General features: G+C 40.2%; 1 protein-coding gene across 1 annotated transcript in view; it reads right to left on the bottom strand.

The window, feature by feature from the left end:
- Positions 1–528: 528 nt before the first annotated feature.
- PDK4 (pyruvate dehydrogenase kinase 4) overlaps positions 529–20,903 on the bottom strand; it is a 38,310-nt gene continuing 17,935 nt past the window's right edge. The window contains exons 4-12 of the mRNA XM_075587300.1: positions 19,252–19,323; positions 17,481–17,665; positions 15,414–15,503; positions 14,368–14,445; positions 13,466–13,542; positions 10,881–10,979; positions 7,940–8,050; positions 6,769–6,882; positions 529–4,687 (exon numbers count right to left, since the gene is read on the bottom strand). Coding sequence (XP_075443415.1) covers positions 4,559–4,687; positions 6,769–6,882; positions 7,940–8,050; positions 10,881–10,979; positions 13,466–13,542; positions 14,368–14,445; positions 15,414–15,503; positions 17,481–17,665; positions 19,252–19,323 — 955 coding nt within the window. The 3' untranslated portion in view covers positions 529–4,558. The remainder of the gene's footprint in view (positions 4,688–6,768; positions 6,883–7,939; positions 8,051–10,880; positions 10,980–13,465; positions 13,543–14,367; positions 14,446–15,413; positions 15,504–17,480; positions 17,666–19,251; positions 19,324–20,903) is intronic.

Below are 20,903 nucleotides of genomic sequence, written 5' to 3'. Positions count from 1 at the left end.
ACCTGATGACTGTCAGTCAATAAAAAGTGCATGTTCAGCTTTTCTCATGGAACCTGCCTGCAGAGCTGGTCCATCTGTGACCATCATACCGACGTGTCCATGGCTGCACCGTGAATACTTGTAACCGGCAGTGCCAGGTACAGATAGTATCAATTAATTAATACTTATAGGGATGTCTCCCCTCTATTCTCTCTGCTCCCCTCTGTGTTCCTGCACCGCTGCCTGCTCATCCTGTAACCTCATGTGCCTGCTCTCTGCTCTCTCGTGAACCCCCGTGCTCCATGCTCTCCTTGTGCTCTCCCATAAACTCTCTTGAGCTTCCCCCGTGCTCTCCTGAGCCACCTACATGCTCCCTGCTTCCTCCTGTGCTTTCATGCTCCTTGTTCTCCTCCTGTGCACTCTGCTCTCCCGCATTCTGGGGGGAAGAAATAATAGTCCATTGGACAGGTGTGCCTTGCATGTATATTACACAGGGCCCCACTTTTGCGAAAGCCCGTCTGGACTTTCAGTAAACAAGACACTGACATCTTATCTTTGTCAATCCATGCTGTTTTGCAAAGAGTTAGCATCTTTATTTGAATACGGATAACTATTCACAAAAACAAAAAGGAAGCAACACATTTGATTAAATGTAAAGAAGGCACTGAAACAAATAGATTCTGGATTTTTCCTAAAAACTAATGTGATTAACAACAAATTAAAATAGAAATTCCATGTTGGTAGACAAATAATTAACAACTTTTTAAATGCCTTATTTCTGGTATGCAAGGAAAATTCTCCAAAGCATCTGTGTAAGTTGATAATTATGTACCAACAATTTCCTTTATGTAGGAAGAGTGCAAATTGTATATGTTAAATACTTCCTTTGACAGTTTTTTTTTTTTTTTTTTTTAACAAGAATAGCTATCCTACTGATGTCATCGCAGAAATTTGGGTACAAAAGCACATGGAGAGTAGATAAATGTATAAGATGTGAGTAATAGAATCAATTACTGGTCTATTAGGATTGCATCAGTATGCTAACTGGTTGAATGTGGCACTCAATAGGCTGTAGATAATAAAAACAAATTCCTAGATGATCTGTTGTGTTTTTAGGTTATAATGAGATCAAAACATCAAGTATAAACACTTGAAAAATCTGCTACTAAACAGTGCAGACAAAACACTGCAATATTACTTCATTGTATCCCCCGCGTGTTAGTAACCAAGAGCATTAACAATAGGATACAAGTAAATAAATTATTAAAATCCTAATGACAAGGCATCAGGTTTATCTCGAGAAGCATTTTTTTGGTCATATGGTGGTACATTTGTTAGACAACTTGATTAAAGCAGCATTTGTTTTTTCCCATTTTCTTTTTTGCTTGTTATTGTATTTCTTGCCGTTACAGCAATACAATTAAGCTGCTGATCCTGCTTCACAGAATACGCAATATGGCTATTTTAAAAGATGAAGTGGTGTGGCTTCCTAAATGGCTGCTATAGAAACCAAAGGGCACTTAATACATTAAAAATAATTTAAAAAGGGCACAGAGTGAAAAAAATAATTAAAATGCAGTAAGTATTACTTAATATAACAACAAATGTATTTAAACAATAAAAAAACAGGCTTTTGAATGAATGCTGCTTTAATCACAGAAGTCATATTGGCACAAAAATCCAAATGTGGATTTTTAAGGTCATACATAGAAAGAATATTCACAGTGGATCTAACAAATGATTTGTTTTATTCTGTGGGATCTGGTGCTTCATTTGAGCATGTGAAGGAGGATAGTGTGTGTAACAAAAAAAAAAAAAAAGCAACTTCCCTTATCAGTATGAATATTGAAATACACTGATTTGTATAAGAAGTCTTCTACTGACCATAAAACCTTGCAGTACAGATGTACTGTAGACCATCTTCCCTTCCCTGGGGCCATTTCTGGCTGCTCCGGGGAAGGTTCAGCTATGGGCCGCTGCACTTTGAAACAATGGGCAGCATTCCCCACAACCATGGACGCCTGTGATCATATTCCCTCCACTAACCCTCGGCCACGTGAAAAGTTAGTTGTGATACACCTGTAACTGTGTTTGTTGAGAGGATTTCAGTCAGTGGAAATTTAAATATATAGTAGACAGGTCAGGTCAATTATCAAAGTCTCCAAGCTACGAAATGAGGGATAATTTGACGCAAAGCACTGAAAGATTTTCTAGAACCCAATCCTGCCAATCGGGTTTTCGTTTGATAAATCTGGTATTCCTCTCCTCCTCCTCCTCACTTTTTGCCCTAGTTTAACAGCAAGAAGCCTGATAAATACCCACTCCCTTTTGCATTTCACGTTATAAAATGTGCTCACTTGAGATTTTTGTGTTTTCGAAACTTCTGTAAAACAGTCCCCCCACCCCCCATTCTTCCTATTATTAATAATTACATATTGGTATGGTAATGAAAGTGAGAGATACTGTACTCTAATAAAGTTAAAAGATTTGCCATGGGGATTTACAGCAGCAATTTGCCAGATATATTCCATAAACCTCGGCCTGTGCAGCTCAATGAAGTAACATTTCCTCATTTTTCTCCTGAGCGGATATTCAAGTAAACAAGACAATTGAAATAACAGATAAGAAACATGCCAAGCATTTGACAAACCAAAAAATGTACAGATCATTTTTTTGAATCCCTAACGGATACTAAACATTCAAATTATTGCACTATAACACTAAACCAAACACATTAGCTAGAACAGACATTATTATACCATGTTGTGCAAGATGGAGGCATATCAACTAAAACTCTTGAGTTATGTTTCTCAAAAATAGAATATGTTTTTTTGGATCATATTTTTTTTATTAAATATAAAAAGTTAAAGTAGATTAAAACTTCTTAAAAGACCCCCTGATAGTGAAATGGCTTTTAATGTTTTGGAATAAAAAAAAAATCCTAAATAAAAACACTAGAGCCTTTTCTAAAAAGCTTGTACATTTTGATACCCGTTGCTGACTATTTTAGTGAAATTGACATTAGCATAAAATGTAAAAAGGCTAGAGCTTTCCAAATAAAAGTTGAGCCGTTTTGCTCCAGTTTTGCACTGGTGCCACATTAATACTGCCAAGACTGTAAAAAAATAAATAAAAAATCAGGAAGTAATTGTTGCACTGGAGCAAAGCCAAAGTTACCAACTTTCATAAAACTTATGTAGGGACATCCGTAATTGATCAGACAGCACTTGGCTGGGTTGACACAGTGTTGGCAAGTAGAGATATATGACAATATGCCAAATTGATTTGCAAAGTTGTTTTTTTTTGTTTGTTTGTTTGTTTTTTCTTACCTTAAAGAGTTGTGGCAAAAAAGAAAAAAAAATTGTGTCATTTTTTTTCAAGCAAAAATATACTTGGGTCCTTGGTTTTGCCAAGAATCTATCGCAGGCACCAACATTGATATTACCAAGCATGAACATTTCCAACATCCAAACTAACTTGTGGTAATTTCCTAATAAATACCACTGTGCTACATGGACTTGCTTTATAAGATCCTCTGAGAAACTAAGAAGATGCTGCCGGCACAGCATAATCATATATTCTGGGATGCTGGGAACAAGGACACAAATGTTCACAACAAAGATAGCAGAATAAAATGAGCACCAGTGGAAAAATGTTAAATACCTAGGAAGGGCCCATGCAGTGGAAAGACCGACTCTAATTTTGAGGTCACATATTTCAATATTATGGAGTTCTACTTGAATACATGACAGTACCATGTACAGAAGATCGTTCCAAGTGCATGAGTCAATACACAAAAAGGGTAAAATATATACACAGACAACCGTTTCTTAGCTGGACATACCAATAGGTTGACTTTGCAGTCTGTAGTGGACAACATCTGCCTGTATCATTTTCAAAGCTGTCATACAAAGATCATCAATCGTTGCTGCACGTGGGACCTGCTACAATGTGCTACCCAGTACTGTATGTATCAGGTTCTTCAGGCAAAAAAATGATTACCCTTCTTAGATTCTTTTTGGCAGTGTAAAAGGTAACATCAGGTTCGTTTTTACTATCATCCTGTGATACAAAGAGCAGAGATTCTGTTCTTCAGGTATATTTAAAGTCAGCTGTACGATAGTATTTTTTTAAACTGGCTTCATGAAGTTTGACTTTGGATTTACCCATGTTTTGTGGGTAACTAAATACTTTAGCAAACTGTAATGGTAATGGCATATGTGGCGAATTGTTACAGTGATTATTTCTAAATCCAGAGTGATTTTTTTTTAACACAGAAACACTTTCCCCTAATGTTCTTTATCATGAATGAACAGAGGCACACCTTATTTTGAATATTCATAGGACAATGAGGCATCCAACATGGTGGAAGATTCGCTATTTCTTAAAAACTTCTAGCTTAAGAGTTTGCATCTTCTGATTTTGAGGTTTCACTTGCTCTCCTTATTGCATCTCTGGCCAGCTCTAGCACAGTACAATTTGCCTGTTGCTTCTTGGCAATGTAACACTTGAAGGTAGTGGTCCTGGGTGAAAAGTGCTTTGATCCCTTTTCCATCTTGGAAACGCTCCAGGACAGATTCTACCTTGCTAGGTTCTTTGGTTCACTGCTTGGAATACACCAATCATCTGCTTCTGTGCAGATCTTATAATGTTTCCATGCAGACTTGTTGAAGACAGGTAACCTTTCTATAGACTCTGTCGATAGGGCCTAGAATAAATAGAATACAAGAATGTCACTCCTGTAACTAGGACAACTCATTTCATTTTCTGATTACAGCAGTAAATGTATTTGAAATAATTTTGAAAACCCCAAGGATGCCAGGTGGAGATTTAGACTGATCACATTCCCAGGAAAGAAAGCAAGCAGAGTTTTGTAAATATGCTTCAGGTCATCCTAAATGCAAAAATTAAAATACTTTTACAATGATATAATACAAAAATCAAAGATGCATCAGCAAGCTGGCTTCAGACTTGACATGTGGATCCAATACATAACATAAATGCTGCAACACCTATGTTTTGAAATTGTTGCTTCAAAGAATATCTGGACATGCAATGTTTCAGGCTACACACGATCCATTTTTCAAGAATAATATATAGGTATGACCAATGCCATTGTCCCTGACCTTAACAGTATTTACAGTATCCGACATTTCCGCAGGATTCACTGACATGCATTTTACACATGTATCAAGGCTTACTGTCCCCAGCACCGTGGACCAACACGCAGCCCCCCAAAAAGTAGATTTTGTGGCCTCCCTGCGGCCAAGAAGGATTAAAGTGGGACCTCCGCAGCATTAATCCTACTGGGCCAGCCAGCCTGAAAGAGCTGTGTAGAGGAATCCCAGAGAGAACCAGTCTCTCTCCGTGTCCCTTCGTAGCAGCTCTGAAGCATTCTCCAAATCTGTCCTGCCCCTTGATGACATTGATGATCAAATATGGATATCTACGTCATAAGGGGGATACTATAGGATCATATTCGGTCATCATTTAAATGTCCTGTCCAAACCCCCTGATGATGGAGCTGACCGAATATGGTCCTATAGTATCTTCCCAGTCAGCATCCAAAAAAACTTGGGAGCAGGGGACGTATCCGCAATGGAGAAAGAGAAATATACACAGTGCAGTAAAGCAGGACACAGTGGACCTTCAGTTGAATAATAACCTCCAATGTTATACTCACACATTGCAGAAAAATAAAGGGCATGTCCCACAACTATGGCAAACGTGGATGGTGGTGTGCTTGGTACAGCAGGACGCAGGAAAAACGACTGCCTTATGTAAGCATGCATCTGTAAGGGGGTCTGTTTATACATACACCTTTTTTAATAGTACCATCTGCACTATTATGGTCTCTTGTTATTTCCTGTGTCCTGCTGTACCAAGCACACCACCATCCACGTTTGCCATAGTTGTGGGACGTGCCCTGTATTTTTCTGCAATGTGTGAGTATAACATTGGAGGTTATTATTCAACTGAATGTCCACTGTGTTCTGCATTACTGCACTGTGTATATTTCTCTTTCTCCATTGGTGACAAGTCCCCCGCTCCCAAGTTTTTTTGGATGCTGACTGTGGAAGAGTATACTGATCCCATATTATTTCTGAACCTACTCACCATTAACACTTGAGTTCATTTATTCCACATTTTTAGTGATTTATCACATTCAGCATGTTTGCTATATGTTTGACACGTATGATATATTTGTGTTTCACGATGAATGCACTTATAATCACTTTAAAAGTTTTATTCTAGTTATTTACTATATCAGTGATGAGCGCCGCACTTTTTTCTTGTATCTCCCCAGTGACAGATACTGATATTGTTATCTACGTCATCAAGGGGCAGGACAGACCGGACTAAATTACTTACCCTCCTTCATTACCTTAGTGGCTAACTGCCAAGGCAGTAAAGGGGTTATGGAAGGGGACATTAGTACATTGACGCTATTTGCGTCGATTTTCCTCACTTTTGCTACACTAGATATACTTGGGCTGAAGGAGCGAGTGGCTCAGTAAGTAAAAAGCCTCAAGCACCAACATTTAGCATGTAAGTTCTCCGGGGCAGGGACTCATTGGGCTTGCAAAATTCTATGTGCAGGGCTGCGTAAACAGTCACCACTATACAATTAAAAGACAATCATTATTATTCATTATATCCCCCTAGGAATTAACAAAGTGTTTCTCTGCAGAATCTTAGAATATATCGGGATGTTTTTGTTTTCATAATATTTTTGAAAGAAAGGAAATGTCTAAGAATCCTAAACTTAAAGTACGAATTAAATGTTACCTTTAGGTAGATAACAGCATCGGTTCCATGGCCTTCCATTGAATGTAGCTTTAAATCCCCTTGGAAATACTTGGCATAGAGACGAGAGATCGGCAAACCGTACCCAAAGCCAGCCTAAACATTAGTAACAAAATGATTAATGATGCTAAAAAATGTCCAGAGATTAGTTTTACACTACGGTTATCATTTATTCATGCCATCAATCTACAATCACATATCCCCCCCTATTCTGGGGACTCTGCTAGCCTAGTAGAGTTCTTACTGCACTGTGTGTGCTTCTGTCACATCACTAAGAAATGGTACTGCAGTATACATAGTCTGAAGATCAGGGCTACACCTGGGATGTGTGCTAACATGCAGAGAAGCAGCCCCAAGCAGGCCGAGGCACACAACAATATACATCACATACCGCAGATGCCATCATTCTAACTGGCTAAAAGGTTTATATTTTGGCAAAGAATTGTAGATATGTCTTTACAAATGTTTTATTGATAATAATGATATTGACCAGTGACATAAATATACATAGAAACATTAATTTTCTGCTATCACTTAATGTAAAGTGATCCATTCTTCTATTCACTGGAAATTGAATTGAAATTGAAATTGTCAAATGATGCTACACAAATGTCACACATGTCATCCCAGCCCTGATAAGCAGTATTTTGGTAAAGTAGATAAATTAATTTCAGTCTTAATAAGGCCTAAATTATTCAGTAAACTAAAACACAAGTGTGCTCTATTCATTTCCAATGACGACAGCAGTTTTATTCTGTGCCAAGACGACACAATGTTTTTCATTCCTTTTCATCATTTTTTTTTTTAGTAATTTATGATTCTGGAAGATGTTTTTTATTTTCCGAATACATCACAAATGGCAGCTCAAAAGCCACAAAGCAGGTTTAACATGCAGAACTGGAGCATAATATCAGTCAAAACATTGCTACCGCTGCCATATTTAATTTACCAAGCCATGCCCTGTCATTAAACACTTGACAGCCCATTCAATTGAATGAGCCCCAGAGGTGTGTTACAGCACTGCTTAGTAAACATGGTCTAAATGTACTACTGTACTGTTACTCCTTATGCATATATGTTTGGACTACCACATCTATGTAAGTAAGCTGGGAGGGAGTCGGTAAGAATAAAAAAAAAGAAAAAGTCTTCTTACCAAAGGAGCATTTCGTGAATTGTCCATCATAGGTCTGGGTGCGGTGGAGTACATGTAACTGAACAGGCGCTCGATTTTCCTCAAAGGAACACCTCCTCCATTGTCTGATATCTAATAAAGCAAGTGAGCATCAGTTACTGATACAGTTCCTGACATTCTGTAAGCCAGAAAAGGTTTCGGTGATTTGCAAGGCACTGTGACACCCCAGAACACCTGTAATCAGCTCTAATGAAATTATGAACATTTTCACTAACAATATGCAAGTGTTCTAGCAACCTCATATTACGGGGGAACATTTATTCAAAAAATGACATGAGGTTAGTTTGGATCAATAAATAAGTCACACTAACTAACACTAAAAAGTCAAGAATAATGCAGCAGGAATCATTCATATTGACTGTCTAATTTTATAGGATATTAAAGAGTATCACGCATTCAATCAAACAAAAATTCCAAACCGCCAAATGAATCGCAAGATTAGAAGATTTCCCAGGCTTGGGACAGAAGAAGAGCTACACCTTCATGCAAAAAGAGTAGAGATTTGTGTTTTTCCCCTCACGTTAAGGGCTTGTTTCTGGAACTTCACTGTATCTTCCATTGTGGGATTTTCTGCTCATCTACACGAGATCTTTTCTACATATTTGTTGCGATATCAGGGAAGAACCAGAAACTAGTAGTTTGTGGGAACAGGCTAGAAGAAGGGCCTTATTGGGCTCGAAAGCGCTTACCCCCCTGCTTTTCTCTTTTTATTTAAAGGAAAGATTGCTTCGCAGTTACAGTATTTATCTGCCCCTTTTGCATTCCACTTTGAGGAAAAATAGCAGTTTTAACCCCTTCCTCCACCTCCCCCTGGGACTTTTAACACCCTAAAACTCTCTTGGGACTCTTAAGCATCCCTCCCACCCCCCGTCCTCTCCCTCAGGCTCTTATACCTCCCAATCTCCCCCTTAGATACCCCCTCCATTTAAAAATATATATATATATATTAAATACATAAAACATATTCTTAATAATTGTCTAACAATGTTTTATCAAAATATTTTTATTAAGAATAAGCAAAATATATGTTTTATATATTTTAACATTTTATAAATGAAATGTGTTTTTAAATGGATGGAGTATAATTATTATATAAGGGTGAGGGGTGGAATGAGGGGGATATTAGTGTGATGGGTGCAGTGTAAGTAAGTGATGGGATGAGGGGTGGCATGTTAACGTGATGAGAGTAGTGTGAGTGATGGAATGAGGAGTGGCTGAATGAAGGGGATGTTAGTGTGATGAGAGCAGTGTAAGTGAGTGATGGGATGAGGGGCGGCTGAATGAAGGGGATGTTAGTGTGATGAGAGCAGTGTAGGTGAGTGATGGGATGAGGAGTGGCATGTGAGTGTGATGAGAGCAGTGTAAGTAAGTGATGGGATGAGGGGTGGCATGTTAGCGTGATGAGAGTAGTGTGAGTGATGGAATGAGGAGTGGCTGAATGAAGGGGATGTTAGTGTGATGAGAGCAGTGTAAGTGAGTGATGGGATGAGGGGCGGCTGAATGAAGGGGATGTTAGTGTGATGAGAGCAGTGTAAGTGAGTGATGGGATGAGGGGCGGCTGAATGAAGGGGATGTTAGTGTGATGAGAGCAGTGTAGGTGAGTGATGGGATGAGGAGTGGCATGTTAGTGTGATGAGAACAGTGTAGGTGAGTGATGGAATGAGGGGCGGCTGAATGAAGGGGATGTTAGTGTGATGAGAGCAATGTAGGTGAGTGATGGAATGAGGGGCGGCTGAATGAAGGGGATGTTAGTGTGATGAGAGCAGTGTAGGTGAGTGATGGGATGAGGAGTGGCATGTTAGTGTGATGAGAACAGTGTAGGTGAGTGATGGAATGAGGGGCGGCTGAATGAAGGGGATGTTAGTGTGATGAGAGCAATGTAGGTGAGTGATGGAATGAGGGGCGGCTGAATGAAGGGGATGTTAGTGTGATGAGAGCAGTGTAGGTGAGTGATGGGATGAGGAGTGGCTGAATGAAGGGGATGTTAGTGTGATGAGAGCAGTGTAGGTGAGTGATGGGATGAGGAGTGGCATGTTAGTGTGATGAGAACAGTGTAGGTGAGTGATGGAATGAGGGGCGGCTGAATGAAGGGGATGTTAGTGTGATGAGAGCAATGTAGGTGAGTGATGGAATGAGGGGCGGCTGAATGAAGGGGATGTTAGTGTGATGAGAGCAATGTAGGTGAGTGATGGAATGAGGGGCGGCTGAATGAAGGGGATGTTAGTGTGATGAGAGCAGTGTAGGTGAGTGATGGGATGAGGGGCGGCTGAATGAAGGGGATGTTAGTGTGATGAGAGCAGTGTAGGTGAGTGATGGGATGAGGAGTGGCTGAATGAAGGGGATGTTAGTGTGATGAGAGCAGTGTAGGTGAGTGATGGGATGAGGGGCGGCTGAATGAAGGGGATGTTAGTGTGATGAGAGCAGTGTAGGTGAGTGATGGGATGAGGAGTGGCTGAATGAGGGGCATGGAAAGGGTTTGAAAATTAAGGCCCTTTGTTCTAATAAATCAAAACAAAATGCATTTCTTTTGAACAAACATTTTATTTAGATTCACTAGAACTTTTTTCGGACTTTTATTTTAACAAATCTTTATCGCGATATATATCGTTATTACTATACATTTATTGATATCATTATTGTGGGAGGTTTTTTTGGTTATCACCCGACCCTAGGCTCACAGCAACAATTCAGTAACTGGCTTATCTGCTGAATACAACAACTGGTTATTAATAGTTCGAAAATAAATCTATTTTTAAACTTGCACTTTGCTCTGTAGTTTACAGTAATTTGTGACTAGTTTCTTGCTAAATTGCCTTGATAAGCAGATTTAGACCCACAAACATGAAGAGGGAAGCAGATGTGTGTGTAAAGCTAACACAGTCATTTCAGAGACAGTAATTACCTTAACAGTTAAGTCTTCTTTTCCTAGGACAACGTTCACTTTAACTGGGGGTAGGGATGGACTGTCTTCGTGACTTTCAACCGTTGCCCGCATGGCATTCTGCAGACATATATAGAACACATCAGATTCTGATTCTGTTGCAGGCACAATTGCTCCAAAAAAAGAATGCAAAGTGAAATTGCTTCAATTGTTGAAAACCACTATTTCTGTTATAGATGGAACGGTAGCCATTTTGATCTACTGAAATAAAATCTTAGAATTAGAAGCAGACGTCTCTAAAGTACTGCATTCTAACCGAGAAAGTGTAACACCAATGTAGAAAGCCTTACAGAGCGGCAATTATAGCAAACGTTCTTTTTTCAAAATAGCCTTGCATCTTTAACATGTGGCTGCCAGTAAAACATTGTAAGTTCTTGATGAGCAATTTGGCAGTTCATGTTTCAGACCCCCCATAAAAAAGGAAATACTTTAATACAACATGGTAAAAATACAGTTACACACCACAAAGTCTGTAGTGGAGACCCAAAAGACTGAGTTAAATGGGCTCAGTAACAGCAGCTTGCAAAAGAGTCAACTAGATCAGCGGTGCGCAAACTGTGGGGCGCGACCCCCAGGGGGGGCGCGAGACTGCCGACGGGGGGCGCGGGGTTTACAGAGGCCCCGCGCGCTTCCCGAAGGCACTTAAATTAAGTGCCGGGGGAGCAGCAGGGCCTCTGTAAACCATACTTACCCGTGGCTCCCTCCCGGCGTCGCCATGGCAACGTGGCATCAAATTGACGCTGCGAGGTCATGTGATGTCACGTTGCTATGGCAACGTGACGTCATTACGCCGGAGCGAGGGTAAGTTGGGGTTGGGGGGGGGCGCGGTAGTGAGGGGACAGCCGGCAGGGGGGCGCAGGGAAAAAAGTTTGCGCCCCCCTGAACTAGATTCACAAAAGGATGATTTGTGTCTATTGGTGAAACATTTGAAGCATTCTGCATGACAATGTGCCAATTGTAACCAGATAAAGGTCCAAAATTACAAAATAATTACCAATTAAACTACAACGTATATTTAAGCTGGATTTAGTGAATAGCAATAAGCAAATTGCGGTGAATATAAGACCTTGTGTGCAGCATCCTTATAAACTAGGTGGTTTGCACTTATAACTACTCATATAGGGTGAAGTCCCACCTAGCAGCAAAGTGAAAGAATACCAGTCTGTGAAAATCATTATCGGACCGTTCTGGTAAATAATTGTTGAGCTTTCACAGTGGTTCCCGAATCAGAAATGCAACAATCCGTACAGTGTGATAGCCCTGCCCCGGTTTCACGCGCAGCTGATTCAGAACAATGGCCAGTTTTCCCGCTGGCGCGTTGTCCGGCTGCAGGGCGCCACCAGTTCCTGTAACCCACAGCTCACTAGACGCCAGATCCACAAAGCTCAGTTGACACAACATTATGAGCCCCGAGTTATCAAATTCCATAACGGACATTACGTTCCCCGAGGTTAATGCAAAAACAATGGCAGTTATCTCCTAGCATAGGCTTAACGACATGCATTGGCTTCAAATAACATGGCATTAAGCCTGTCTTACCCAAAGGCGGCGTTACTCCCATGAATAGGTGTTTAAGTAAAGTAAAAAAAAAAAGATAGCAGATGGAAAAAAATCCTGGAAATAACAGTGTGTTAATTACTGTAAATCATAACCAACGATGGTCTTACACTGATCCAGACCCTGTAAAATACCTGTTTTAGGGTTTGGATGTAACACAAAGTTTAGCTATGACCTAACTTACGTCTCGTTAAATCCCTGCAATAACTTTATCGGACCTCTGTGGATACAATATGTGGTGTTGTTAGCACTAATGCCTGTTATAGTTTGTGCAAGGGCCCAAATACAGCTAAAAATAGCACTTAACACTGCGTTATTGAGCTTTGAAGATACCGGTTAGCACTTAACGATGCGTTAACTTAAGTTAGTACATTGTTACATCAATTACAGAGCTCTGTGGATCTGGTCCTATGAGGATTAATGATCTACTATTTACATTTTTCCCACTTAAATTGTACAGTAACAAGTGATTTTATCCATCAGAGGTGATGATAAAGGTTATAGAGAATACACCTATAAGTAATTACATCATTAAAGAGGCCCTCCTGGCGACATTTCCTAATAGGTTTGAAGCAAGGGGTATCCGGAGCTGAACCGCGTCCATTTCAGCTCTGGGGACCCCATGCTTCCCAAGATACTTACCTCAGAAGGGGGTGCAAATCGCAGCCTGGACAGTATTTAACAAAATGGCGGCTTTAAATATCCCGCATCCTGCGGGCCAATAGGAAGCCGTGATGTCATCCCTTGCGGCTTCCTATTGGCCCACGTGACACGGGATATTTCAACTGCACAAGGATACCGGCACCCCCTACAGAGGTAAATATCAAAGGAAGCAGGAGGTCCACGAAGCTGAAATCAACACAGTTCAGCTCCGGAGACCATCTGCTTCAAACCTATTAAAAAAAGCATAGTGTCCCCGGGAGTGCTCCAATAAAGGGAATAAAACACATAAATTTTTATTTTTTAATTAAATAATACCTATATCATACCTTAAAAAGCTCAAACAGCATGTGATACAAATGAGAAGGAACGTAGACCATGTGAATTGGCTGTCCAGGAGTCTTTCCTGAAAATTAGGGGGAAGAAAAAAAAGTGTGATTTTTCTCCTTTTTACGTTGAAATATTTATATATAGTGCAAGTAAAACATATATACAGTATGCAAATAATCATGCGTGCAAGTCCTGGGATGAGTCACTGTATATGAGAAAACGAGATATACATCTGAATTTATCTTTCCAAGAAAAATGTATATTCAACAGGTGGTTTTGTGTTATTAGGAATTTGGAAAAAAAAAAACAGTTATGAAACAATAGCACAAGACCAGACCTATCACACACAATGCTTAAATACTCAGCAGAGCGGATATAGCCTAAGGCCAAACTGATTCGCTTAGTCACTATAACTAACCAGTACACTTTTTTCTTGAGCTCTCCTTATTAAAAATATGTAACTCACTGATATTGCTTCCTCCCATATCCCCTCCTCTCACCCCCCCTACTCCCAAACCCCCCATTTTCTCCCCTACCATATGCCCCAGTCCTTATCCCCCCACACCCATATCCCCCCTCTCTCTCCCATGTCCCCCCTCTCCATCTCTCTCCCTCCCTACCAAACAAGCTCCAGGCTGTATGACAGTTGTGCGGGCCCTTGTTTGACAGGCCTGTACAAGACAATCTGGCCCATATTATCCAAGTAGGTCTGTCTGGATGGTTGGAAATCTAGAAATGCATGATAGCAAAAGCTAAGCAAATATTCTAATGGCATAATCTTGTGTTTTTAAGTTAACACATTACCAGCTTCATTTCCCCACCAACCAGGTTACTGTAAAACCATAAAACTGCAGCTTAAGTGCAATCACTTGCCTTTTAAATTCTTGTATTTTTGACTTACCATTTGTCTGCTTTATTATTAGTTCAGGAGAAGCTAAATAATACTGATCACAAAGCATCTTTGAACTCTCAAATGCATCTGCAACACATCAAATCATGCATCAACGGTTACTGCTGCAAAGTGAAACCTAAATATACATATAGGAATCATAAAATAGCTATACAGAATATCATACAGAATAAATGCGTTACCCCAAACAGTAGCACAACCAAGGGGGGGGGGAGGGGGTGGGAAGGGGAGGGGAAGGGGGAAGGGGGAATGAGGAGGGGGGGTGCCAGGATGCATTTACACCGCCCAAGAATTACAGCAGCCCCCCGCTCTTCCCCATAGCAGTGTAACAGACCATCCCTCCTCCTTCATCCTGCGTCGTCACATGGCAACGTGTTGCCATCACGTGACACAGCGATATCATGGCGCCATGAGTAGGGACGGCAATTAAGTGAAATGCCCGGACAGTCACCATATGGACACATTTACCCCAAAAAACTTTGCACCCTCCAGTATGAATTTCTGGCGCCCCTAACCCCAACTAACCTAAAATAAAATTATTCTCTACTATTGACTCACGTTTATTTTTTATACACAGGGAAAAAGGATAGGAGATATTCAAAACGTTTTTTTTTTTTACTTTCACTGTTACTTTAAAGAGGTAATTAAAAAAAAAAAAGCTAGCTATAGTTATGCTAACGATACAGTTTATGTCACAGTATCAGCCCTCACAGTGAGACAGTAGCAGACTAGCAGTTTTTCTATTACTGCGATAGTGCCCACCGAAACTCCCATTAAAGTCAATGGGGGGAAGGGGGTTTCCCCTGTAATAGTGCCCTGATCAGCACTATCGCAGTTTAATGAATAAGCTCCAAAGACACTAATATAAGCTGAAGAAAACATAGTACCAAATCATAGTCAGATAAATCATAATTACACATTGGTCTATTTTTTTTAATCACAGCATGAATGTAAAAACCATGGACAGGTCATGTGACTTTAGTAAACCATTCTGTGAACGCAGAAACTATTTAGACAGAAAATAAATAAATACTTACCCTGTACTACTTCAACCACATCGCAGTTTGGATCAATGCTTCCAATGTGTTTGGGATGGGCTGGATTAGTACCGCCATCAAACAGAAGTGCTAGAATCAATAATATCATTATTAGAAATCAGGGCCGAACGTTTCAAGGGGTATCAATAGTTTGCTAAACCATCATTATAAATACAATTAATGGAGAACTAAACCTTCACCTGCAAAATGGGGAGTTTCATGAGATGCTCTCAGATACAAAACTGCATTTTATATATATATATATTATAATATTATATATTACACACACACACACACACACAGATGAATGTAACACATTGAAGTGGAAACATCGTTTTAACACTTTTCTTGATGGAGCCAAATATGCAGGTATGGAAAAATCCCGGGCGCCTGTTCACCTAAAATTCCCCCCTGGTGATTGACCTGATTGAGATTGGAGGGACTGGAGAGCTGGGGGCAAGGCAAGTCAGAGATGTGAGTGTCAGTGTGTGTGAGTGTGTGTCAGTGCGCAGGTCTGTGAGGAGAGCAGGGGTATTGGAGAGCTGGGGGCGGGGCTAGTCAGAGATGTGAGTGTCAGTGTATGTGAGTGTGTGTCAGTGCGCAGGTCTGTGAGGACAGCAGGGGTATTGGAGAGCTGGGGGCGGGGCTAGTCAGAGATGTGAGTGTCAGTGTATGTGTGTGTGTGTCAGTGCGCAGGTCTGTGAGGAGAGCAGGGATATTGGAGAGCTGGGGGCGGGGCTAGTCAGAGATGTGAGTGTCAGTGTGTGTGTGTGTGTGTGTGTCAGTGCGCAGGTCTGTGAGGAGAGCAGGGGTATTGGAGAGCTGGGGGCGGGGCAAGTCAGAGATGTGAGTGTCAGTGTGTGTGAGTGTGTGTCAGTGCGCAGGTCTGTGAGGAGAGCAGGGGTATTGGAGAGCTGGGGGTGGAGCTAGTCAGAGGGGGTGGAGCTAGTCAGAGCTTAGAGCAGAGGGGTGTGTTTTTCAGTATGTAAATATATGTATGTGTGTGTTTATCTGTGTGAGAGAGAGTAAGTGTGTGTGTTTATGCATCTGTGTGAGAGCGAAAGTGTGTTTGTGTGTGTGTATGTATCTGCGTAAGAGAGAGTGAGCAAGTGTGTGTGTGAGTGTGTGTGAGTGTGCCAGTCTGAAAGAGTGCCAGTGTGTCACAGATACACACTGACATACACATATACTGTAGTAACACAGAGCAGATGATGGTGGGGAGGGGTAGCATGGCAGCCAGAACGCCCCCGCACGCTTAACAAAACGCTGGCTCATAAAAATTCTGGCTGGCTCCTAAGTATTTTATATTTTTGGCCACCCCAGTATGAATGACCTGGCAAAATGTACCTTGCTAATTATTTCTTTGTGCTGTACTGTAGCGGTTTCCGAGTCCTGAGACCATATTGCTTTATTTACTTTTGGCATACTTTTAGTGGGAATGCGGATTTTGCCTTTTCACTAGTTTCATTAGTTTTATTCTAGATTGTAATACCTTTTTGCAGACCGTGGGTGAAAATATAATATACAGAGCTTTCAAAACCACATAGGTCTCTTCTGCAAGTTAGAAAAAAACAAACCAAACATACAGTATGTCCTACACAAAAACAGCAGAAAGTGAAAGTGCCAGCAACTGAGGGGGAAAGGTAATGTTACCTCAAAAACAGCCGCGTTGGGAGAGAAATGACAGAATAGGCACACAGACAAATCTATAGCAAGAGGATTCCCGGTTTCAAAGTAACTTTTTAAACAGTGTGAGCATTTAAATAAAAGAATTCATACAGCTGAAATACTATTTAAATGTTTTTGTGATTCTGAGTGACTGAAAATGTTTCCAGGGCCTTATGGTAAGGGAAAAAAACAGCTAACAAAAATCTATATAAACAAAACCTTTGCAATAATATTTTGTATTAGAAACACCATGTCCTATTGATTAGACACGTGAGCCACATAATTCACTTCTAACAGGTGAATATTTTCCAGAACTACCTGGGCTAGTAAATAACAGTATTTTTGAAGAAGAGATGATGTCAGTGCTAATAGGTATACAAAGTAAAAACATATTCTTACTGTGCTGATTAATAAGCATCCTGATAGAAATTCGACTCATGTAAAAGCGGTCCAAGAAGTACTGAACATTTTGATTGGTCACAGGATCAACTCCGAAGGCTTCCTTGTATTCGATAACTCCCTGCGCCATTGTGGGAACCACATTGTTGTGTCGGTTTCGGATGGTTACAAGTGTCTCTGTGAAGCTGAGAATCAAACACAAACAGGCTAAGAATATAATTCTTTACGTCTTGTCCTTAGATCAATCTTATTATATTTAGCAGTGGTCCTGAGCAACATCCAATTGAGAGTCTATTCATTTGGGTAAACTGAATGCATTCACTTGTGTTTGTACACGGATTTCTAAAACTTGCAAGTAATGTAAATGTTAGTACAGAGTTTTACAATAGGCGTGCAGCGTCCCCCTGGTGTGATGTGACCCCCTGCCATGGATGCTGCGGCCCCCAGTTAGAAACACTCTGCTGGTTGATCAGCGGACCCGTCTCCACTGTATGGAAACAGAGAGGTGGCAATCCCCCTCTACTCTCGTACCTCTCAGCTCGCACAGAGGAAAGGGAGGTGCCTGCTGAGCAGCTGACATGGTTTTGGTGTGTGCGTATATGGGGAGGGAGGGCTTGGTGTGTGTGTATACGGGGAGGGAAAGTGTGTGTGTGTGTGGTGTGTGTATATGAGAAGAGGGCGAGTATGGTGTATGTATACGAAAAGGGGGCAATGCTGGTGTGTGTGTAAATGAGAAAGGGTGCGTATGGTGTGTGTGTGTGTATATATATGAGAAGGGTGTGTATATATATATATGAGAAGGAGGCGAGTATAGTGTGTGTGTGTATACGAGAAGGGGCGAGTATGGTGTCTGTGTATATGAGAAGGGTGCGTGTATGGTGTGTGTATATATGAGAAGGGGTGAGTATAGTGTGTGTATACGAAAAGAGTGAGTATGGTGTGTGTATACGTGAAGGGGGTGATGATGGTGTGCATGTTTACACAAAGGGGTATGGTGTGTGTTTGTATTTGAGAATGGGGGGGGACTGTGGTGTGTGTGAGTGAGGGGGAGGATGGTCTGTGTATATGTGAAGGGATGGGGAATGTGAGTGGGGTGTGCTTGTGTGGTGTATGAGAAAAGAGGGGGGTGAAGGTGGGGTGCATGCTAAGAAAACGAATGAGTAGGAATAGGGTTATAAAATGACTTGGCCAGTATAGACACTGGCTCCTGAATTCAGTTCTTCCCTTGCAAGACCAACCCCACAACCACTATGCTACTACTAATGGTTTCCTAAAGTCTGGCACGTGAGTATGCCTGTATACTGTATATGGCTACACTTCCATTCCTAAGGAGTCCAATCTTCAGACTATAGCCAGATAGAACTCAGGAACTGGAATGTCCCTAAATAGATTTGCGAGCACTCCCCATTGTCATTTGAATAGTCACATAACAGGAGTCAGTTGTAACAGTGCAAAAGAAAACCTGTAACAAATAGCTCACGATATCACTTTAGGAAATGCCTGCATACCTTTCCAGGAGCAACAACTGCTAAATTGAAACAAATGACCAATTTGTTGTATATACAAAAATGCTACACAAGCTAAATTGCTTTATAAACTTTTAGCTGATCCGTGCCCAATATTGAAGCTGTTGTTATGACATTATACAACATTGTTTTGACATTACAAAGCAGGTCCAGCTAGCATTAAAAAAATGTTTAGTTTATGTACCAATAGCAAGAAATGTTATACACCTATTTGTGCTTCAAAATACAAAACGATGTCAGCTTACTCAGTTAAAATTCTTTGGTCTTCTGGGTTTTTTTCTAGGAATTCTATGATTTCCATCAAACTCTGAACGTACCTATAAGAAAAAGTAAAATAAAAAGACTATAAAACACATTTGCTCATGTGCATGTTAAATACACAGGAATACATTTGTTATGTACTCTGGATTACTGTAATAACCCAAATGCCCACTGCTTCAAAATGAACACACAGATATTAAAAAGGAAATACTATTAGATTGTAACATTTCCGGGGTAAGAGGATCCTTCCCAAATTGTGGCCTTTTATATTTGATGCACTTATTGTATTGTATTAGATCTCGTGGATTCTAATATCTACATTTCCTGCTATCTAGAACATCTCCTATTGGAGTATAGAAATCTTAAAAAAATAAAAAATTATATATTATATACTGTATATCACATAAAAATATCACTTGTGAGCACTTTCACATGTATTAGACAGGTCTGCAACCCTGCCTTTCACCATTATCACCTAGCATACAGTGCTTCCACTGTAGCCAAAAACTACAAGGAAGAATGAATATGCACAGACACTCTATACTCCATCACGAAGAAGGAAGATACTGCTCACCTGTGGGACATGACTTCTCACAACCAGATCATTCCATAAATGATTTAAAAATCAAAATCCTCAATGGAATGTTTAAACGCACCCAAGAACGGAAAACATTTGAACTCAGAATGATAAGACTCTTTGACACCAAAACCAAAGGACTTAATGCGGACATGGGTTTTCTCACACCCTATCAAAATTGTTTGTAATTATCCTGCTTGCCTCCATTCTTATCCACACTTTCTCTCACCCCCAGCAACCCTCCCTCTCCCCACCTTTCCTTGTCACCGTCCCCTGGCTTCAAACACTTTTAACACCCTACCTTATCTACAGTCCATATCTGTTGTTTTTTTTCTTTCTCTACACTGTTTTAGCCATTGAATCCTTTGTATATCAGTATTGCTTGACCTGAAGAAGAGAGGAGAACTCTCGAAAGCTTGTCCTATGACATAAATTGTTAGTCCAATAAAAAAGGTATCACCTAATACTGAAGAACTCATTTATTCTGCACTATATATATTCAAAAAATAAATAGATGATACCGTTCTGTGGCTAACGAAATGCTTTTATTTGTGCGAGCTTTCGAGATACACTGATCTCTTCTTCCGGCGATGTTACAACATCGCTGGAAGAAGAAATCAGTGTATCTCGAAAGCTCGCACAAATAAAAGCATTTCGTTAGCCACAGAACGGTATCATCTATTTATTTTTTGATTATTGAAGCTCGGCTAACACGGTACTGATACCTCTACATGTATATATATATATATATATATATATATATATACATATATATATATATATATATATATATATATATATATATATATATGTGTGTATATACACACACACACATAATTTAATTTATTTTATATATACAGTGTGTATATATATATATATATATATATATTTTTTTATGGGTATACTGAATGCCAGTTTATAATTTGCAATTAGACTAAATGTTCTTTTTAAAGTATGCCACTCTGCTTCATCGGCACAAATTACAATGTACAGAACATGCTATTAACACTGCAGGGATCCAAACCTTTCCTGCAATGGACCGGAGGTATTTGCGTAGGC

This window comes from Ascaphus truei, chromosome 2 (assembly GCF_040206685.1).
Source record: "Ascaphus truei isolate aAscTru1 chromosome 2, aAscTru1.hap1, whole genome shotgun sequence".
NCBI classification, from domain to species: domain Eukaryota; kingdom Metazoa; phylum Chordata; class Amphibia; order Anura; family Ascaphidae; genus Ascaphus; species Ascaphus truei.
This window is presented reverse-complemented; position numbering and strand designations above follow the sequence as displayed.